Raw genomic sequence first — 20324 nt, forward strand, 5'->3', positions numbered from 1 at the left:
ATATCCGATAAGCTAGCGCTGTGCCAAGCAAGAGGTAAAATCTAAAACGAGTAACAATTACATTTTTATTGTCGGCCGTTTGGTGTAGTGGTTCGGAAAGGACTACTATGCCGAGAGGTCCCGGGTTCGATTCCCGGCCGGGCAGACATTCAAAATGATGAATTTTATTTTCTGTGATGGGTCTGGGTGTTTCTATGTATAATAGGTATGTATTTACAAAAAAAAAGTATTCAAGTATGTTTATATCCGTTGTCTAGTACACATAGTAGGTACAAGCTTTGCTTAGTTTGGGACTAGAAGCGTAGTGTAAAATGTCCAAGGATGTTTATTTTATTTTATTATTTATTTATTACACCCACCAGTACTACCTAGGCCTTTGTTATTAGGTCTCATTCATATCTGCCAGCGACAATCATAATCATTTATTGCTTCGTAAGTTCATAACATCCGAATGCAAGAATACAAGCAGTTATAGAGGACGAACATAATTTAGTCATAAAGTCATTTATTATTTGCAAATAGTCTTTTAGAAGCGCTTTTACTATTTGGATTAACAAAGAGAAACAGTCTGTATTGTGTAGAACGTGAGCAAAACGAGAACAATCCGACAGGTCCTGTTATGTAGTACGCGTTGTTGCAAGTTCGACTCATTGTGACTTATTGCATTTACCGTTGACTTATAACGCGTTTGCGAAATAAGCAAAATAAATAATAGGAGTCGTGTCCAGCTCCGCGCATAGCTAGCGGTACCTCAGCTGACTACGTCGACGGCCCAGCGCGGGAGGAGTGCGTGCCTGAGGACTGCTCTGAACCATCAGAGGTTGGAGCGCATTTAACAATTGTGATTGAAATATGGCACATGGGGCAGTCGTTCAATAGTCGTTCTAATAGGAGTAAAGAAATTGACATGAAAAGGAAATCACAGCAGCGTAGTAATGTCGAATCAGGTTTGATTCGATCGGCGCATGCGTCACGGTTACTTTCGCCGCCTTTCGTCGCGGCGCGGGCTGGCATTCATCAGCCCCGGCAGCGCCAAGGTCGGCGCGATCCTCGGCCGCTGCACAGCCAATAACAAACTTTCGATCGCGCGACGTAAACACGGGCACGGCTCTGAGAACCGCGGGTTATTTTATAAACGAACACAAACCTCACGTCACAATAGGCGACCGACGGCTGCCGAGGCGGACACTGTGCGCGAACAGCTGTTCGGGCGCCGGCGTCGCTCGTGCACTTACTTGAGAAGGATCCTCCAGAAGCATCCGAAGCTGCTACCGTTGGGGACCTCGCCGGCATAAGATATAGTCATGTCGGGTACCGCTTAACGCACTATACAATTAATATTTATTTATACACACACACGTTTTGTTGTCGCGAGTACGAAGCGAGACACACGCGGAAAATTGAATACGTTAGAAAGTGATAAAAGTTTGTCGACGTCAACGTCGCAGGGAAGGCGAAGGAAGCGACCATCGGTGGCGTACACTCGTTTAGTCACATTCTGATGATGTGACGCTGCCCTCCGAGCGGTGGCGAGCGTGGGGTGAGCGCGGGCGTCCGCTCGGCTCGTCGGCTGCGACTGGCTGCGGCGGCGGGCGCGGGCGCGGGCGGCAGCGGGCACCCCGCCCCGCCCCGCAGCCGCCGCGCAGCCTGCACTTGTCGCCCGCGCCGCCCGCGCGCGCGCACGGCGTAGGTGCGGTCGGCTTTGTAACGCAACAGGTGCTTTATTATTCAGCTTTGACCTTCACGTATGTGCACGTTGATTTATGAGAGCCCCTTGTGTCTACGCTGTCGTAAAGTAAAAACAGTCGAGTCGTCGTGCCGTGGCATCGGTGATCGGTGGCACGCGCTTCGCCAGTGTCGGCCGGTTGGTCGCCCGGATCACATTCTCTCGTCGCTTATACATACTCGCAAAAGGTATCCGTCATCGGTTTCGTGACATTGCGGGATTCGTATCTGTATCGAGGGTCAGTCAGAATTAATAAAACCGGTCTACTTACAAACTTCTATATTTCAATGTCAAGAGGTATTTAATAAAAATATAAATCACACTAAGTACATTAATAATATAATAATAATTAATATACAGGGTGTTTGGCGCATCGTGTGCCAAAATGATTTGGCGGATAGAATGGGTCATTTCCTATATTTTCAGCCCCCATACCACGTTCCATGTCAGGCGGCTACTTTTATACTAAGTTTTTTAGTAATTTCACCAAAATACCCAAATCGCATCANTAATTAGCAATACAGAGTGTTTGGCAGAAGGTTAGACAAACTTTTTAAGAATACAACTTCGCCTATTTGACCCTTAGTGAACTATTAATTGATATTTTTGTATTTATTAATTTTTTTCCAAAATTTGACCTAAAAACTGCAACAATTTTTTTTCTCCCGCTTCTTTCAACCGCTTTTTTATTTGATATTATTATCGAATATGTCTTTAGTCAAATAAAATACATTTCAGATCCAGATAATGATTGGATAGCTTGTTATGAGCCGCCAAAGTTTAACAAAAGTACAAACCACGATAAAAAAATTGCATTAAAAATAAAACTAAAGGTGATAATGGATTGCTAATGATCTTAAAAACATCTCTAGCTTCTCTTCTTTCCAATGATATATCACGTGTAGTAATTAAGACATTCAAATCCCATCAAAAACAATACTTGTCAAAAAAACCAAGTCTCGCAACTCAGTTGTTCTACGGTAAAAAGTTGTGAGATCCATGTAATACCAAGTCCAGGCCAGGAAATCTTTAACGTTTTACATAAATTATTGACTTGGCCATCGCACTAAATAATTTAATTTACACGTGTTTTCATGCGATGGCCAAGTCAATATATTTATGTAAAACGTTAAAGATTTCCTGGCCNGAACAGTATCGCCATTAACATCTCCCGAGTTCGTATCGTTTTACATCATTATGGCCAAATTGCATTTTCATATTTATTTATTAGAACATTTTTACAACATGAGTGCAATGTGAACGACACCACCTGTACTATATTACTTGCCTAACTTATATAGAACAGTCCCGCGCCCCGACCCTGACGCCCGCGCCACTTCCACGGAGCTGGCTCCAGAGACCGCACCAGCAACTACACCTCCACCAGACGACGGCCGGCGCCCGCGGCGCGCCTGCGGGACACGGCGAGGGGACCGGCCGGTAACGATGGTCTAAACTAGTGCTATTCACGATAACTTAGCACAGTTGCGTTATAAAAACTTAGTTATGAAAACTCTTCGATCATTTGGGTCGATCAAAAAATCACAAACGTTTGAGTGACACTCGTGTCCCGCAGACGCTTGTCCCCTGCAGGAACTAAATACAACCTTCTACGACCTTACTTGACGACTCTACCGTTTTGGAAGCACGTGAAGAGCTTCTTGGAGGTGGATGATCAACAAGACATCTTTCCGCTGTGCCACTTTCAAAATTGGGTTATATTTAGTTGGCACCTCTTAGTCAATTTACCCACTTTTTATGAACTGTCTGAATAGGCTTTAAATCAATTTATATTAAATATAATTTTGCACCATAGAGAAAGGTATTGGATTTTCAGGACTAAATTGTCTCTGTTGACTAAGTTGTGTCTCTGAGTCTAGGGTGATAAGGTGTCGACTACCCAAGTGTGGAGCGGCAGCAGACGGCGCCGGCGCGACATCGGCGTCCCCGCCACGCGGCCACGCGGCCACGGTGCGCACAAGCTTCTTCGACTAGCATCGATTCGTAAGCACGAACAAAACAACCCTTGTGGTGTGAGACTGCGACGCACGAAAGCAGGACGGATATCGTATTGCACACGGGTTAAGGGTTTTCCGATGCCGATGACTCGACACGACTCGTGTCTAGTGCGCCGGCGTCTGTCGTCTAATTTTGTTTCGTTGAGTCAAGTTTAGGCAAAAATCAAGTTTAATTTTAAGGAAGGCTTTTTTCTGTTACCTACCATTGATAATTGAACATAGATAAAACTAGAGGTCCAAAAACACAAAAGCCGGACTCTGTGCTTCATTTGGCCGGACATTTTACCATAAAAGCCGGACATTAGTGTCATAGCTCACGAGTAGTGCTATCATCATCGGGTGCCTAACATCATGATGCGTGCGCTTGATACTATTCTGCTCGACTTTCGGCTGGCACGGCAGCCACATGAAAAGCCTAACAAAAGCCGGACAGGCCGGACAAGCCAATATTTGGCCGGACAAGACCGTAAAAAGCCCAACATGTCCGGCTAAAGACGGACACCTGGCAACCCTAGATACGATAAAAGATTTATTCTTATTTCGCATTTTCTCACGACTACCTCCACCAAATAATAAATGAACAATGAACGCCCTCACCTACCCGCCGGGGACCAGCACCGCGGGCCGCGACGTCTCCAGCCCCGCCGCCCGACGCGCCGCGGCGTGCGTGACACAATCACGGGATTTATTCACAGTGATATACAAATTCACAGTGATATGCGGGAGTTATTGTCTGTTCAGATCCTATGGCCGCCAGACCTACGTTACCTACATTATTCAAATTAGCTGTAATATAAATACGCCTATAATGGAACGACTTTGTCGGGATAGCACAGTCTCTATCAGCTGTTTAAGGCAAGACTTTTATGCACTTTTTTATATTGACCTGCTCCTCCATCGATAGTCAAGCATTTACAGACTACTTATGTAAGACGGCAGCACGCCAAGCTGAACACGGCGGCATCTTAAAGCAGTTGTGATAAATTAAAATTAGCAATAAAATTAGTCTGATGTGCTGATGAAACGTTTCGCTACGTTGAAGTGCCGCCAGTGCCGGATCTCGGGCCTGTGCCCGGGGTCTGCTGCCAATTGTAAACAGTTATCAACGCGCATAAGAGTTCAACGTTCCGTACAAAAATTATTTCATAATGATATACCGATATTACTTCGAAACTAAACATTTCGAAAAAATCACAGTACTATTTTTTAAAGTTTACGCTTCTTCCGACAGCACGACAGTTACTGAGTGTCGTACTTGCGATCGAGACTTGGCACTGTCAGTTGTTCAAAGATAACCTGACTGGTCCAGCGCATGCAGCCGTCCCGCGCCCGCGGCCGCCAACTTGAAACAACAGTACTGCGCACCCTCTTTACTTTCATTCTCTCTATCTATACAACAAAAATATACTAAAAATATTACATTCTACAAAATGAAAATAGTGATTTTATCAATGTTTTCTTAAATTAGGGCTATACTGCATCGTTTGACAGGCAAGCGACAAGGTTATACAATTAATTAATATATTCTTTACATTTAATAATAATCATATTCAAAGATATTTTAACGTTATCATGTATTTCAAATTATTTTCTAATAATATTTACATTACGTGCCTGTTCCACGGCTAGGCAACCTACATATAAAATATTTATCATATCTAGCTTTAAAAACACCCAACGCGACGTCCCTTTACTTTAAAAATCAATATGAAATTCCTAGATAGTACTTATGCCCTTATAGGGCACAGCTTGCCTTACGTAAGCGCGCAAGATGACTCCTGTCAAACGGTGCATTCAACCTTAAACGGAAGTGACGTTCGAAAGAATAGATCACGCACGCAGCCACGCCGAGCCCCCCCCGCCCCGCACGGCCGGGCCGCCCTCGCCAGCCATGGACGGAGATGCAGCGACGTTACGCCGCAACCTCTAAATCTAATTCTCTTTGCTATCGTTCGTACGTTTATTATTGTCAATTGATATGTTTATAATTTCGAAAAACAATGAAGGACTCGGTAACATCTGGAATAGGGTTCACTACAATTTCCAACAACTCGGATGTTTTGGAATTGGAAAACGACCTCGATCGTTATTCGGAGTAGACTCGCATCGGCGACCGCATCGCCTAGAATGAACTTAGGCGTCAACATAGTACGTGTGAAGTGTGAAATAAATTTTGATGAATCAAAGGCTGTGTAAATAACAACATCAAAATCGTACAATAGCGTTGATGAGTCTGCGATTTCATTGTTTTGTACTATACTTATGTAAATTAAAGGTAAATAGTATTAATGGAACATAGATCGACTAAAGTGAGCAGGCCGCTACCGCCGCGGGCGCCGGCGCCGCGCGTTGTACGCGCGATCTTTACGACTTACAATAAAGTACCTTATGGTAATCTTATTTTTTCTTTTTGTACGTGAATATTCTAATTTATGTCGTTGTAGCACATTTAGAGACAATATTTATGTAACCATTTTGACCATTTAATACTGGACATTGTTTCCGTTTGGTCATCACAGGACACATGGGCTTATTCCATAGCACCATTCAGTTGGTTTAGTTATTTTGTCAGCATGGTTTAGTTATCTTGCATAAAAGAACGAAGACATTGTACTAGTGCTTATAGGTAATGTAACAATCCTTATAAATTTTGTATGGATGAAACGATGTAAATGTACTGCTTTTTAAGTAATTTGGAATGTTACTTTATCTAGGAACCCCGGAGCGAGTAGCAATGCCTTCTTCGGGAAAGTTTTGATATCCAACATAAACTGTCTAATCGAATTTGCCAGCTCATTTATACATTATATGTAGCGCCCCTAAACTGTTTACAGAACAAATGCGTATTCAATTTAATGTCACATACACACACATGCACATCTTTTTAATCTAATCTAAGGTATAATATATTATATTTGGGTATATATTAGCTTTTAGCTGTTTAAGACTGATGTTTGATTGAAAAAGTTGTGCAGATGAATGTCAGTGTGAAGAACGGATTGGCAGAGATGGCGCTGTTACTTCACGCAGGAGGCGGACACGGCGCGGCGGCGGCGGCGGCGGCGGCGGCGGCGGCGGCGGCGGCGGCGGCGGCACTAACTGAACAGCTGCTCGGTGGCGCGCTCCAGCTCCCAGTCGTAGGTGGACAGCGCCACGCGCGCCTGGTGCTCGTCCACGCCCATGTCCAGCAGCCGCTGCACCTGCGCACACACGCCGTCACACTCACACTCCGCTCCCATGCTCCCGCGCGGGCCTTTTCATATGTTACAGTTAAATCTCATTACCGGTCAAAACCACTTTTGACTGCAAAAATCAGTCAAAAGTAGTTTTGACTGATGCCCTTGGTCAATAAGAATACATTTATTTGCTTAAAACACGGTATATACAGATGTTACACAGAAAAATGTTCAGTCATGTTTTGCTTAAAGTACGGCCAACGTCTTTTTCACTTAAGATGATCGGTATGACACTTCAAGGTTATCCATATTACGCATACTACATACTCGTATGCAGAATATTTTTGAAAAATAATTTGTATACATACAGGGTGGCCAAAACAGTGAGGTCTAAAAGAAAAATTTAGATTCCTTACATCAAGGTGTACCTAAATCACCCCCATGTATATTATACGATTGTGCTTAGTTTAGGAGATAGAGTTAATTTTGTGATTTTTTAAAATTTTATGACCTAGTAGGCTTTAAACATTTTTATCTTTTTTTGTGGTTGACTTTTTTCAGATTTCTTTTTTTCTACAGATTTGTTATGAATTGCAGATGTTTGAAAAAAATAATCACCTTTCTATCTTTGATTCAAGGTACANTCGAAAATGGCCTGAATTGCTTCGAGAAAAGGATGGTACGGCCGTGCCGCTTTTTTGCTCGACTTGGTGGGGGCACTGCCGTGCCCCCAGATTCTTCAAAATTTAAAGTTTATGAAAGAAAATGGAATAATAATACAAAAAATATCCTTTATTTTTTTATTTTTTTCTAGTTGAATGATGACAACTCTAGAAGAACTAGAACTCTAGAAATAATGAAAATAAAATATCAACAAGTAGTTGACATTATGCGAAGTCGACAAAATGCGAATTTGTCATTGTGAGAAATAGACATTAAGAGAAGTTGTCTTTTAGCGAAGTTGACATTTTAAGAAGTTGTCATTTCGAGAAGTGGACATTTTGCGACCCGGTTGTCATTTTGAGAAGTTGTCATTACGAGCTGAAACGCATTTCGTTGTTGCAATTCACGTGGGCGAATCTGTTACTACTTGTTGGTTCTTATTTTATTTTTCCGATATATTTAAGTTTCTATGAAAAAGGGGTAGGCTTGTTGCCATACACCGGGCACATTTTGAGGCAGAAATGTTATTATTATTCTCGTTATACAATAATTCAAATTATAACAAAAACAAAATTCAATAAATCATCTATTTTTATGGTTTGCCAGATATTTTTAAAAACTATATTGTCTACAAAATATGTAATCTAACTATCTAACTATTAAAAAGTTATGCACCCCTGCTATTCCAAATGACCGTGACATTGGGTTTGTTTACATTTGGTGTCGCTTCTCGTTGGCCGTACTTTACACGACGACACATGCAATTTGCAAATATTCATTTTGGTCAAATAACCTAAACAACATCAATATCACTTTTGACTGACTTTTCCAGTCAAAAGTGGTTTTGACGGATTATGAGTTTTGAACTGTAACACATACAATTTCTAGAAGCGAAGTCGCAGAGCCACCATCGTGACTGACGCGGCGTGCGTTGCGCTTCTATAAATTGTATAAAACCCTGCAGCGCTTCCTCACGCTTTTAATTTGAAAGCACCCTAATATACGGAAACTGCGTCAGGGAGTTGATCAAAAGGACTGAAAGCTTGTGAAAATTTTAATAGAAAAAAGAATAACACATGACTTGGGAGACTTCTGTGTCGCGACTTCTTAAATAAGAAATAGGGAGTGCTGCTTAGTGCAAAAATATGATGTTGCAGAACATGGTAAGGTTTTAATTAAAATAGTAAGACACGGGTCTTAACGCGACGTTTATTCACGAGTTACATTATGTACTCACGGCTTGACGTTTCGGCTGCGATGCTGCAGCCGTGGTCACAAAAGTCGCGTTAAGACCCGTGTCTTACTATTTTAATTGAAATGGAACGCGAAAGTTTAAAATCATATTATGGTAAGGTTATATTAGTCCCCCTGCAGACCACACCGAGTGTGGGGAGTTCAGTACCTTGGCGTCAAAGTCGCGGATGAGCGCGGGCCCGCCGGCGTAGGCGCAGGTCCAGTGGCGCGCCGTCATGGCGAACAGCCCCGGGTTCTCCTTGTACTGCTTGGCCACCACCGCGTCCTGCGGACACCGAGCACGCACTTCACTCCGGGGCCATCATTCCTCATTAACTCATAATTATATGTATGTCACCTTCTATTATTTAAGTTGTTAGTATATGTTTCTACCTACTGTCGGGCAAGGTATTTGGGACGTGTATACAGGGTGTCCCAGAATGGGTGAATCAAACTGATAGGGGAGGTAGCTCTACTAATGTACTAACCTAACCCAAAAAAATTAAAAAAAAAAATGAGTTCGAATTTTTTTTTTAAATAAAGTGCTCTAAACTCGAAATCTAGTCATAATTTTCAAAAGTTTGTTTACAGATAAAGGAAGCGATCATGTTAGTGAGAAAAAAGTACAAATAATAAGCAAACCAAATAGCCATACTTAGGCAAAGCTGATTTATTTTCACTTTTTCAAAAAAAAAAATTTGTTTCCTTATGCGCTTTATTTTTTTTTTTTTTGTATTTTTTAGGGATAGTACATTAGTAGAGCTACCTATCAGTTTGATTCACCCATTTTGGGACACCCTGTATAAGCGCCCTGCCGGGCTAGGAAGCGCGTCGTGATATACTTTAGCTACGCCAAAATGGGTCATTCTCCATTCTCTTTTTTGGTTGGCTTTTTTGTTATTTCATGTTTTCTCGTTAGCTAACTATAACTTACTCGTTAAGTTGGGTTATTGCAATGATTCGTACCTGGGGGTCGTTGGGCTCGGCGGCCGACAGCAGCGCCTGGATGGAGAGCAGCACGGTGCGCAGCGTGAGCGCCGCCGCCCACTGGTCCTTGAGGATGTCCAGGCAGATGGCGCCCGTCACCGACGACACGTTCGGGTGCCATATCTTTGTCATGAACCGGATCTGCCGACACAAGGGCCCGTCGAAGCTCTATTACGACCGTTTATACTGGCAGCCGTGACGTCACATCGACGCTCTGGTGTGGACGGGGCAACGCGGGTGAGTGGGAGGGAGAGACGCAAGCGAGGTGCGCAGTTAACTCGATTGGGCTGACAATACAATTCTACCTTACGTAGAACCTTGGGAACACTACCGCGATATCCATTTAGATCAGGAAGTCTAATTTTTTTTTAATGTACAATAAGGCAGGTATTTGACTTTGAATGTCGGTTCATTTTAACATCATTAATTTAATTTTTTTTACAAGTAAATATGTGTAAGCAAAGTTATTTGTCGACAGACATATGATTCGGAAAAGCAGTTATTCTCTCCTTTAAGCTCCCTTAGATACGCAAGGACAGGCACTGTAGACCGCATTGTAGCGAGTGCTATTAGCGGCCTGACAATTGCGTAGGAACTTCGGTCGCTGCATAAAAGAATTGCTTGATTTTGTTCTGTAATATGATGATCTATTGTTATTTAGAAATTTTTCAGTCATGAGAAAGCACAAATGAGTTCAGGATTGCCGAAATGCAGAGTCACTGTCAGACTTGGCTGGCTTTCAAAATGTATATTCGCAACACTTTTCACTTTCTCCATGCAAAAAGAATTGAGACATGTACTCTAGCGTCATTTAGCTGTAAAATATGCTCTCTGTAAACGAACAACGCAAATGAGGTCGAACGTCTCAGTTGAGTACAATCTTGTGGACCGAGAGTAATAATTATTAGATGTAATATGTTTAACGGGTGATCAGTGGCGGATTTACCAGCAGGCTGAGTAGGCTGAAGCCTCGGGCGGCAGATTTTCAAAATTATACACAATTTAACGAAAATCAAAATATAGTCCTATACGTATTACAGTGCCACATAAAAATACCGTTATTGATATTTAATTTATAGAATATAGAATATCGCAGTAGCGAATATTTTACATTTTCTTGTGGCCAGTCGTTTCCAACCGACATATTTTGATATTGGACGTTGAGTCATTTTGCTCCAATTTCTCAACTTTGGTCAACAGCATTTGCAATTATGGCAAATGATTGCATTTGGGGTACAGTTTATTTCATATTATGACACCCAGGTCAATATCTAAGGCGAGCATTGTGTTTTAATACATTAAAATATAAGAAAACACAAAATTTATAACATTAAAACAAAATCTCAAACACTTCGAATTTGAGCGGGCATCGAGTGTCGTAAAATCCATGTTAAAGCAATAGAACTAAAACACCCATGTTCTATTGTAACATTATTTTATTAATCACTTGACATTGATTTGGCAGAAATAAACCTCGAAAAGAGCTTTGAGCTGAAAAGAAATGCCAAATAAGCAAACCATAGAACAATTCCTATCGAACAATTTTATCAACATCATCAACAACACTATGCCTTTAAGGGTTAAAGTAATAGTTTAATATTTTTCTTGTAATTACTTTCATGTGTACTACCAAACCCTGAGATGGTGTTACACAAAACCACACCATGTATGATCATCTAACTTTTAACTACTGGACACGAATTTAGCTAGTAGCTTTGATGAATGTTGTAATGGCAGAAAGCCGTTGTGTATCATGTCTGCGCTCTCAAATAGTACAAACAAAACTGTATGTTTTGGGAGCAGATATTCTTCAAAATCATAATGTTTGCGCTGGAATTCAGCTTAACTGCCATTGAATTAAATATGATACACTTCAAATGCAATATTGGACCACTGTTTAAACATTCTTGCCCACTGTCCTTTGTAGGCAAAATACTAGATGGACGGCAGTGTTCACATTTTGATGTTAATTAAAAACATGAAAATGTGAACGCTTCCAGCCATCCAGTATTGAAATTATTGGGGAAGGTTAATGTCACCAATGGAAATCCTGTGGCCAGTGTGGACGTACATAGGTTCTACAGTTAAATAATGACAACTGCTAAAGTAGCCACTAGACTGAATGCGAAGGGGAATGATGGGTCGTATTGGTTACCTTGGGCGGGTTGAAGGGGTAGGTCTCCGGCACCTTGATCTCGAGCAGGAAGGTGCCGCCCTCGTAGGGCGTGTCGGGCGGGCCCGCGATCTCGCCCTGCAGCTCCGTCCAGCTGTTGTCCACCAGCTCCAGCTTGATGGCGCCGCCCGCCACCTGCACAGCGTCACACTTCAACATGGAAACCCATCAAATACCAGAGCCAGTAGTTACTATCTCTGATGCTGTATTATGAGTGCTGCTATGCTGCTTTCCTGTTATGATATTTATTAGATTATGGGGTGCAAATTATTGTTTTTAAGTAATACAAGAAAGCATTCAAATAAGGTTTGTTATGATTGATACATTTATCAGTATGACTAGGAACTAACATCATGACAAAAAGCAACATTTTCATAGAAGATTGAAATCACAATCATACTGTATATAAATTCCTAAAATACTACATAAATTGCAAGCCAACTAAATAGGCACATTTTCTTCTGTGCAAGTTTATCTACGAATTTTAGTTTATAGCAGCTTGAACTGTTTGGAATTATTGAATTAATATAAAGTAAAAACAAAGTATTTGTAATGGGTAAACTTATGAGTCGAAAAAATTGGAAAATAAGTCTCGCTTTCTGTATGTGAAGTAAGAATTTTGTAAGTTTTTTTTACTACTTACCTACAATATTGTCTAATAATAATAAATTGACTCACCTACCATACACACAAAGCAAAAGGTTACAAAATAATATCCTATAAGGTATGCACAAAAATCGCTCTTGCATTCTAAAAAATAAAATCCCGAACAAAAAATAGAGCATGAGCATATGCATTGGAATATTTGCCTGCTTATAGTAATAATCCTATGGGATAGAACAGTGCCAAAGTACCCAACATTGTAAGTCTAAAAATCATGTATTTGTAGGTACCTACCTCCTCCACCTATTCATTAATTTCATTAAGACAAAAACAATTTAAACTTGCACATTTTTGACAACTACATTCTCCAGTGTTTAGTACAAACGTATTGAGCCCCAAGCCAACTTTACGGATTGCCGCAATTTAAAGGTATGAACCTAAGATTGAATTTGCCTTCGAGAGGAGGTAAACAAGCAACAATGAGAGGGGAAAAGTTGCTGAATCATGTAAATTTCAAAAATACACGCGGGCGCCACACATAATAAAGATGATAACAATTATTAATTAGTCACAATATTTTCAATCGCACTTTGTACTACAGTAAATCGATGTTTGCAAGAAAATATGTCATGTTATTAAAAGTGCAAGTAAGTGCCATCAAGTTATATGTTGCAAATAACACAAATAACAATGGGTACTATAGAATTCTCACCTCTTCACTTTTCATGACCTCCTTGAATTCTCTTTTTATACGGTTCGCTGCTATGTTAGCCATTATTTATAATTTACTGAGGTAATAATTTATTTCAAATAGAAGGCAATGGGAATGAAGGAAGAAACGAGTTCGGGGTTGCCACTTTTTAAGTCATTTGATTTATCTATCTCTAAAAGCAAAAAAAAAATTTTATACATTCATTCATGGTTACACATACGCTATAAACAACATAAAAACCTTTAGACATACTCTCTAATCCGTGATAAAAACTAAACAGTCTTTGAAAAGAAGACTGTACAGTTATTAATTTATTTTATTTGATCAACATCAACAATATACAGTATAATTTGTGAAGTAGATGTGATGAAACAAATGTACGGTATACGGATACGGTTATACACTTCTGAGCCCCGATTACGGTAACTTTTATAACGTCTACAATCCAGACGCGTTTCTGATTCTGCGATACGATTGGTCAAAACAGCTAACGTACGCTGTTGAACGACCAATCGTATCGCAGAATCGAGAAGCGTGTCTGGATTGTTGACGTTAAAAATTACCGTAATCGGGGCTCTGGACACATCTATTGGCCCACATTAGAGTTTAGGTTTCAATGGCCCCTACCGAAATATGATTGCTAAATTAATTAAAAACTGTTGATGCAGTTTTAAACCTGATACATTTTACCATCTTTTTCGATCGTATTGTTTTAAATTTGAATTCAGAATACCATACGACATGGAGCTACGCCTAACAAGTCGGATATGCGCCTTCTTATAGGCAATTGATTTTTGAATAAAAAACATGTTTTATCAAATAAAGGTTTAATTTAATAACGCGTGTTGCCTCCATGGGCATCTACCACAGCTCTCATACGATTAGGCATAGAGTTTATCAACCGCTCTACGAAATTTTGAGGGATCATCTCCCATTCCTCTTCTATGGCAGTTTTCAACTCCTGTTCGTTTCAGCCAATGACGTCCACTGCTCTACGAGCTATGTGCCCCGCCCACTGCCACTTGATTTAAGCAATTCTGCGAGCTATGTCGGTTACTTTGGTTCTTCTGCGGATCTCCTCATTTCTGATTCGATCACGCAGGGAAACTCCGAGCATAGCCCGCTCCATCGCCCTTTGGGTGACCTTGAGCCTTCTTATGAGGCCCATAGTAAGCGACCACGTCTCAGATCCGTATACCATCACTGGCAACACGCATTGGTCAAATACTTTCGACTTGAGACACTGCGGACAACGGAAATTACCCACATAGTCCGCGTATGGTATCACGTGAGGTTCTAAGCACTCACGGTACATTGAAACTGAAAGGTACATTACCTTTCAGCATTTAAAGTTGGCAGCCGTGGTCCTGTAACAACCTCAAGTTGAGTTTTGATGCTCGCGGATATACCGCCCCAGACAGTCCATGAGCCACCTCCATAAGCAACCCTCTCTTCAAAGCAGCATTGTGCGAAACGCTCTCCCTTACGTCGGTAGACCTTTTTCCTTCCATCATTGCCATGTAACACAATTTTAGACTCATCAGAAAAGAGTACACGGCTCCAATCTTGCTGTGTCCAATTTAAATGACTGCGTGCGAAATGAAGGCGCGCTGTTCGGTGGGCTCGCATTAGTTTGGGCCTATTAGCTGGCTTGTGTGGTACCATATCGCGTTCTTTTAACCTTCTCCGAACAGTTCGAGCGCTCACAGATACTCCGTGGAAGTCGTGAAGTTGGTTTTGTATCTCAATGGAGGTAAGGTGACGATTTCTCAAGCTGGTCGTCACGATGAATCGATCCTGCCTTTCAGTTGTGACCCGAGATCGTGGCCTTCCTTGGCGACGAACAAAGCCACCAGTCTCTAGGTACCTCCGATAAACATTTCAGACCGCAGATCGACTTAAATTAAGTTGAGCACTCACGTTTCTTTGGCTGTGTCCGGCCTGAATAAGTGCCACAGCTTGGGCGGCGACTTCAGGTGAAGTATCCATAGATTATTCATAGAACCTCACCTTAATGTTAAGAATCAGTAATGTTTGTAGCAAAACCAAAGATATCAATCACTTTTTCAAGAATTAAATCCAAGTAAACCAATAAAACCAAGTTTTTTAGTATTCGATTGTTTGATATCAACAAACAGGCTCCAAATTGTCTTTTGTTTCTTTAAACTCTGTGTTCGAAATTAAAAAAAAGACTATTGAATGAAATTGTGAATGTGCCAGGTTCAAAACTGCATCAAAACTTTTTGGTCGACCTAATATAAAATTTTAGCTAGGACCAAATAAAACTGAAAATACAAGGTGGGCCAGTAGATGTGTCCAGAAGTGTAGTAAGCACAAGAAAAGTGATGATGATGTTATGTCAGAGTAAATATTTTCTTTGGTTATGACTCCCCGTAGTCTCTGTAGACTAAAGTCCGGTCGCCGAGAACGTACTCGCGCTCGCACACTCACTGCGGCCGTCCGTTGCGCAGCTGCGTCAGCAATATAATTTCGCGCGAGCGATAAGGAAGGGTAGCTTGGGGTCATTGGACGGCCTTTGACTGATTTTTTCATTTTGCAAAGAATCAGTCAAAAGTAGTTTTAACCGACCCTCTTGGTCTTGGTTAAATCAGTTAAAAGTGGTTTTGTTGGTCAAGGGTGTTAGTCAAAACCATTTTTAACCGTAAGTAGGTAAACAAGCAGTCAAAAGAAATTTCGCCTGATTTAAAAATTTTGTGGGTAAATACCGCGGACACCGCGGTCGCGGTGCACAGCTACATTAGTAATATTATAAAGCGAAAGCGTTTGTTTGTTTGTTTGCTTGAACACGCTAATTTAATCTCAGGAAAGAACTACTGGTCTGAGTTTTGACTGTTTCATTATATTTAGTTATAATAATATGAGCACAAAGCGCGCACAACATCTCAATAATCTCATTAAGCCCAGTTGAGCTTGGTAAGAAACATAAACAATAAATGCCACGGATGGCTCTTTTTGATAGTAACTCGAATAGTGATGGTGTAACTCGAAAAAAAGCATTCACTTGTCCATTCAGTTAAAACAGACTTCAGAGTTGTGTGGATTTAAACTCATATTCAAAATCAGGTTATAGTTCCAAAATACTGAACTGTCCTATCGATGACATTGACAGCGGGGCGCCACCGTCAATACCGAATCGCTGGTTCCGATTTTTGCCATGTTGGAAACCATAAAGTTGAACGATGGTAGCGCCCCCCTGTCATTGAGTTTGGCGGGACAGTTCAGCGTGGGTCATCTATAAATCTTTTTTTGGTTTTGTTGTTGCCGTTGTTGGTGGCACAACACTAAATACAAAACTATATTTTTTAAATTAGTTTACCCTGAGCCCCGATTACGGTAATTTTTAACGTCAACAATCCAGACACGCTTCTCGATTCTGCGATCGTCGTTCAACAGCGTACGTCAGCTGTTTTGACCAATCGTATCGCAGAATCAGAAACGCGTCTGGATTGTAGACGTTACAAAAGTTACCGTAATCGGGGCTCTGGCCTGGAATTTTGTCCATTGGCCGAATACTTGTCATTTTAGTACAGTGCTGCCATTTAATAAATTTTCTATGTATGTCTATGATCATTCATTCAGATTTACCATTCAATCATTCAATGTAATTTCCATAGAGAATAAAATTTTAGTCTTCGTTCGTCGTACCCGAGCTCCCAAACGCACTTCAATCAAAGAGCGTTTTTACGCTATGGTCGATTCATTGAAGGTGTAAAATAATTTAATTCGTTTGGTGGTGCTTTGTTCGTTGTATTGTGACTAAAAGTTGGTGTAGAATGGTGTTAAATAATCGGCAGTATCTGTGTATGTATGGTACGAGAGACGATTAGCGAGATATGTTCAGTGAATTGGACGTTGTAAGGACAAAGTTATGTTGAGTATCTCCGTATGTCACCGGGTTGCACCTCTATACCTGGCGCTCGAAGGTGCGTTACTCCAATATTTAAGTTAAAGTAGTTTAAACAGAACACTAACCGCGCAATTAACGTCTATTAAGCTATATTGTTTACACTCGGGGCCGTGTTCCATCATTTTCTGTAACATAAATAAATTAAAGTTAGCGCGAGTCGTGAAGGGCCCTCCTTGTTCCTCGTTGAGCCCTACTCCTTTCTACTCGTTGAGTGATACATTACATACTTAGTATTTTTAGATTGCTTTGTGAAATTCGTTCAGAACCTTTTAAACTTGGGTTTTTACATGGTTATTAATTATATTAATCACATTTCTTATTAATGTTATGGTGTTTATTTGTTATATTATTCAATAAATTAGGTACCTAAAATACTAATTGTACCTATGTATGTGTACCTACCTTCTAACAAGCTCCTCAGCACAAGTACTGCGGCACAGAACAATGCTTGTGCCGCTATCTCTGCAGACACACTGAAAGAGGCCCTTGTGCCCCTCTTGTTTGTTGATTAGGTACTTGTATTCCATAAATAGTTTAAGTCTGCTTGATTTTAAATAATGCAGCTTGACTTTTTAATTGATGACACATTATTAAGTGGATTTTTTACAAACCTATTAATTAGATAGCCTAGCTTTTGCCCATGGCTTTACCTGCGAGAAATTTAGCTTGTCACACATTGTTATAAATTATAGTCTATTATGTTATTCTGATGTATAAACAGTAATAGGGTAAGAAAGATGGGGTATTACAGTGTGACCAAAAAAAAATACTGGACTTTAATGACTAAAATATTGTTTTAATCAGCTAGTTTTTGGTATGAAAATAAACTTAAAATAGCTCAAACATTAACATTATTAGGAAGCACTAAATTTAAATTGTACTGCCCCGTATCTGGGGTAGTCTGTTACAGGGTAAGGGACGCAATACAACAGAAAATCATGTGGAAAATATAAATTATTGTAATTTTTTCCATTTCTATGTAAGTAGCTATCGTCATATTCATTATCCTCAATATCTGTCAGTAATTTTCCAACATAATGCTTTCAACCATCAAAATCGCTTCTGCCATATCGTTTTCACTGTGAAGACCATAATCCGTCTTCCTCTTATGATTCCGCACCATTTTCTTTTAATACTACCTTGAAATAATACAAAAACATTTTGTAATTGGGGCTGACTTATACAGTGTCACACAGTGCCCCATAACTAAAGTCTGTTCGCCGAGAGTTGATAAAAAAAAATGAAATATCAGAGGTTCTAAACTCATTATAAATTGCGGCCCGCTAATTATTTTTGTCGATATAATGAAAAAGTTGGTAGATTATTTGGCCTGGCCTTTTTTTTTGGCCTGGATTCTCGGCTCGGTTACAATTTAATTTTGGACTACCATTTATAAGAATGTTCTAAAAATACCAATTATCTACCAAAATCTACTAAACGATTTCGCACTACTAAATCATCGTTCTCTTTGCCTCAAATCTACCAAAAAAGTAGAAATCTACTAAAAGTGGTCACGCTGTGGCCGCCGCCGCCCGCCGGCCGGGGCGCTTGACGACAGCTGAGTGGCTCGTACCATGGTACTCAGTGCGCGTTGTGACAAACGACGCCCGCCATACAGAATGCGATAATTAAGCGACAGTCGCTATTGCAATGCAAGACATTTCATAATATTTATCAACTCTCGGCGAACAGACTCCATATTATTCGGATATTCGCCAAATTTATTATTCAAATAGCATCTACAACGTGTCCCAAAATTCAAGGATAAGCCGACGCCACAGGATGGACATAGTCATGACTACTTAAGTAAAAATAAGGAAAAAAATCTATCTCAATTATTTTTTAACTTACACAATAAATTATGAAATTCGACGAAAATTGACACCCCTTATGATATTTTACATTACCACATCCACAACTTTTCAAATATTACTGTTTTTCTGTTTATATCGGCAATTTAAGTAGTGCTGCTGTCCACCCCAACTCTTAAAACCCCCAGAATCCTTGCAGTTTTTACACAAAAGTTAATCAAAATATGTTATTTCCTTAAAATTTTGAACGATTTTTACTTTCACTCCACTTTGACTCATCGTTTTGTAAAAAAAAAGTATGAACACTACTGCGGCAAGTTTTTTATAAAGTTGACGCAACTATCCAAGATTCCAAAATGGTATAATACTCTAAGAAACCTAGTCGCAAAAAAGATATGCGTACCATTTTTACAAGCACTTCGCTTGTTAGTTAGTATGGGATAAATCTTGCAACTGAATTTAAAACCAGTTCTCCTTAACCAATTGAGATGAAATTTGGTATACTTGTGTAAGTACGATGACAATGCAATATTATTGTACCATTGAGCTGGATGGAGTCTGGAGGTGGCCATAGGAACTCTTAACGACACGGCGGAATTGTATCTAGTTTGCGTTCGTTGGACTTGTCTTTTCGAGCACTTTACTGCTAGATGATGTCCAGGGTCCTGATGATGAAGTTAAGAGGTGGCAGGAGCTGGTCATAGGAACTCCTAAACGAAACGGCGGAAGCTTATCGAGTTTGGGTTCGTTGGATTTGTCTTCCTGAGCACTTGGGCCATGAGATTTAGAAACAACTAAAAAGTTTAAAATAAAGTTGTAATAAAAAAAACTTTTTCAAAAACAAGCTTGACTTCGTTTGAAAATTATAATTGACTTCATCATCAGGACCCTGGACATCATCTAGCACTAAAGTGCTCGAAAAGACAAATCCAACGAACCCAAACTAGATGCAATTCCGCCGTTTCGTTTAGAAGTTCCTATGGCCACCTCCAGTCTCCATTCAGCTCAATGGTACCATAATATTGCATTTGCATCGTACTTACATAAGTATACCAAATTTCAGCTCAATCGGTTGAGGAGAACTGGTTTTAAATTCAGTTGCAAGATTTATCCCATACTTGTAAAAATAGGTACGCATATCTTTTTTGCGACTAGGTTTCTTAGATTATTATACCATTTTGGAATCTTGGATAGTTGCGTCAACTTTATAAAAAGCTTGCCGAAGTAGTGTTCATACTTTTTTTTTTTACAAAACGATGAGTCAAAGTGAAATGAAAGTAAAAATCGTTCAAAA

General features: G+C 40.3%; 2 protein-coding genes across 2 annotated transcripts in view; both read right to left on the reverse strand.

Annotated features, from left to right (window-relative positions):
- Window positions 1-1595, reverse strand: part of LOC114355065 (bestrophin-3-like) — a 37974-nt gene extending 36379 nt beyond the window's left edge. The window contains exon 1 of the mRNA XM_028307719.1: window positions 1236-1595. Within this exon, the coding sequence (XP_028163520.1) occupies window positions 1236-1306 (71 nt within the window). The 5' untranslated portion in view covers window positions 1307-1595. The remainder of the gene's footprint in view (window positions 1-1235) is intronic.
- Window positions 1596-2945: 1350 nt separating this feature from the next.
- Ubc4 (ubiquitin conjugating enzyme 4) lies at window positions 2946-13445 on the reverse strand. Its single transcript, XM_028307720.1, has 5 exons — window positions 13292-13445; window positions 11959-12111; window positions 9783-9944; window positions 8986-9102; window positions 2946-6944 (listed from the first exon to the last, which is right to left on the reverse strand). The coding sequence occupies exons 1-5, from the start codon at window positions 13352-13354 to the stop codon at window positions 6840-6842; spliced, it is 600 nt and encodes a 199-aa protein (XP_028163521.1). The 5' UTR covers window positions 13355-13445; the 3' UTR covers window positions 2946-6839.
- Window positions 13446-20324: the final 6879 nt, after the last annotated feature.

The sequence above is a fragment of the Ostrinia furnacalis genome, unplaced genomic scaffold (assembly GCF_004193835.3).
Source record: "Ostrinia furnacalis isolate ACB-3 unplaced genomic scaffold, ASM419383v2 OfSCF2315, whole genome shotgun sequence".
Taxonomy (NCBI): domain Eukaryota; kingdom Metazoa; phylum Arthropoda; class Insecta; order Lepidoptera; family Crambidae; genus Ostrinia; species Ostrinia furnacalis.

Coding starts and splice junctions, on each gene's coding strand:
- Ubc4 (XM_028307720.1), bottom strand. CDS start 13,354: ATGGCTAACATAGCAGCGAACCGTATAAAAAGAGAATTCAAGGAGGTC. Junction 12,112..13,291: donor AGGTCATGAAAAGTGAAGAG/GTGAGAATTCTA, acceptor GACGCTGTGCAG/GTGGCGGGCGGCGCCATCAA. Junction 6,945..8,985: donor TCCGCGACTTTGACGCCAAG/GTACTGAACTCC, acceptor GTGTGTGCGCAG/GTGCAGCGGCTGCTGGACAT.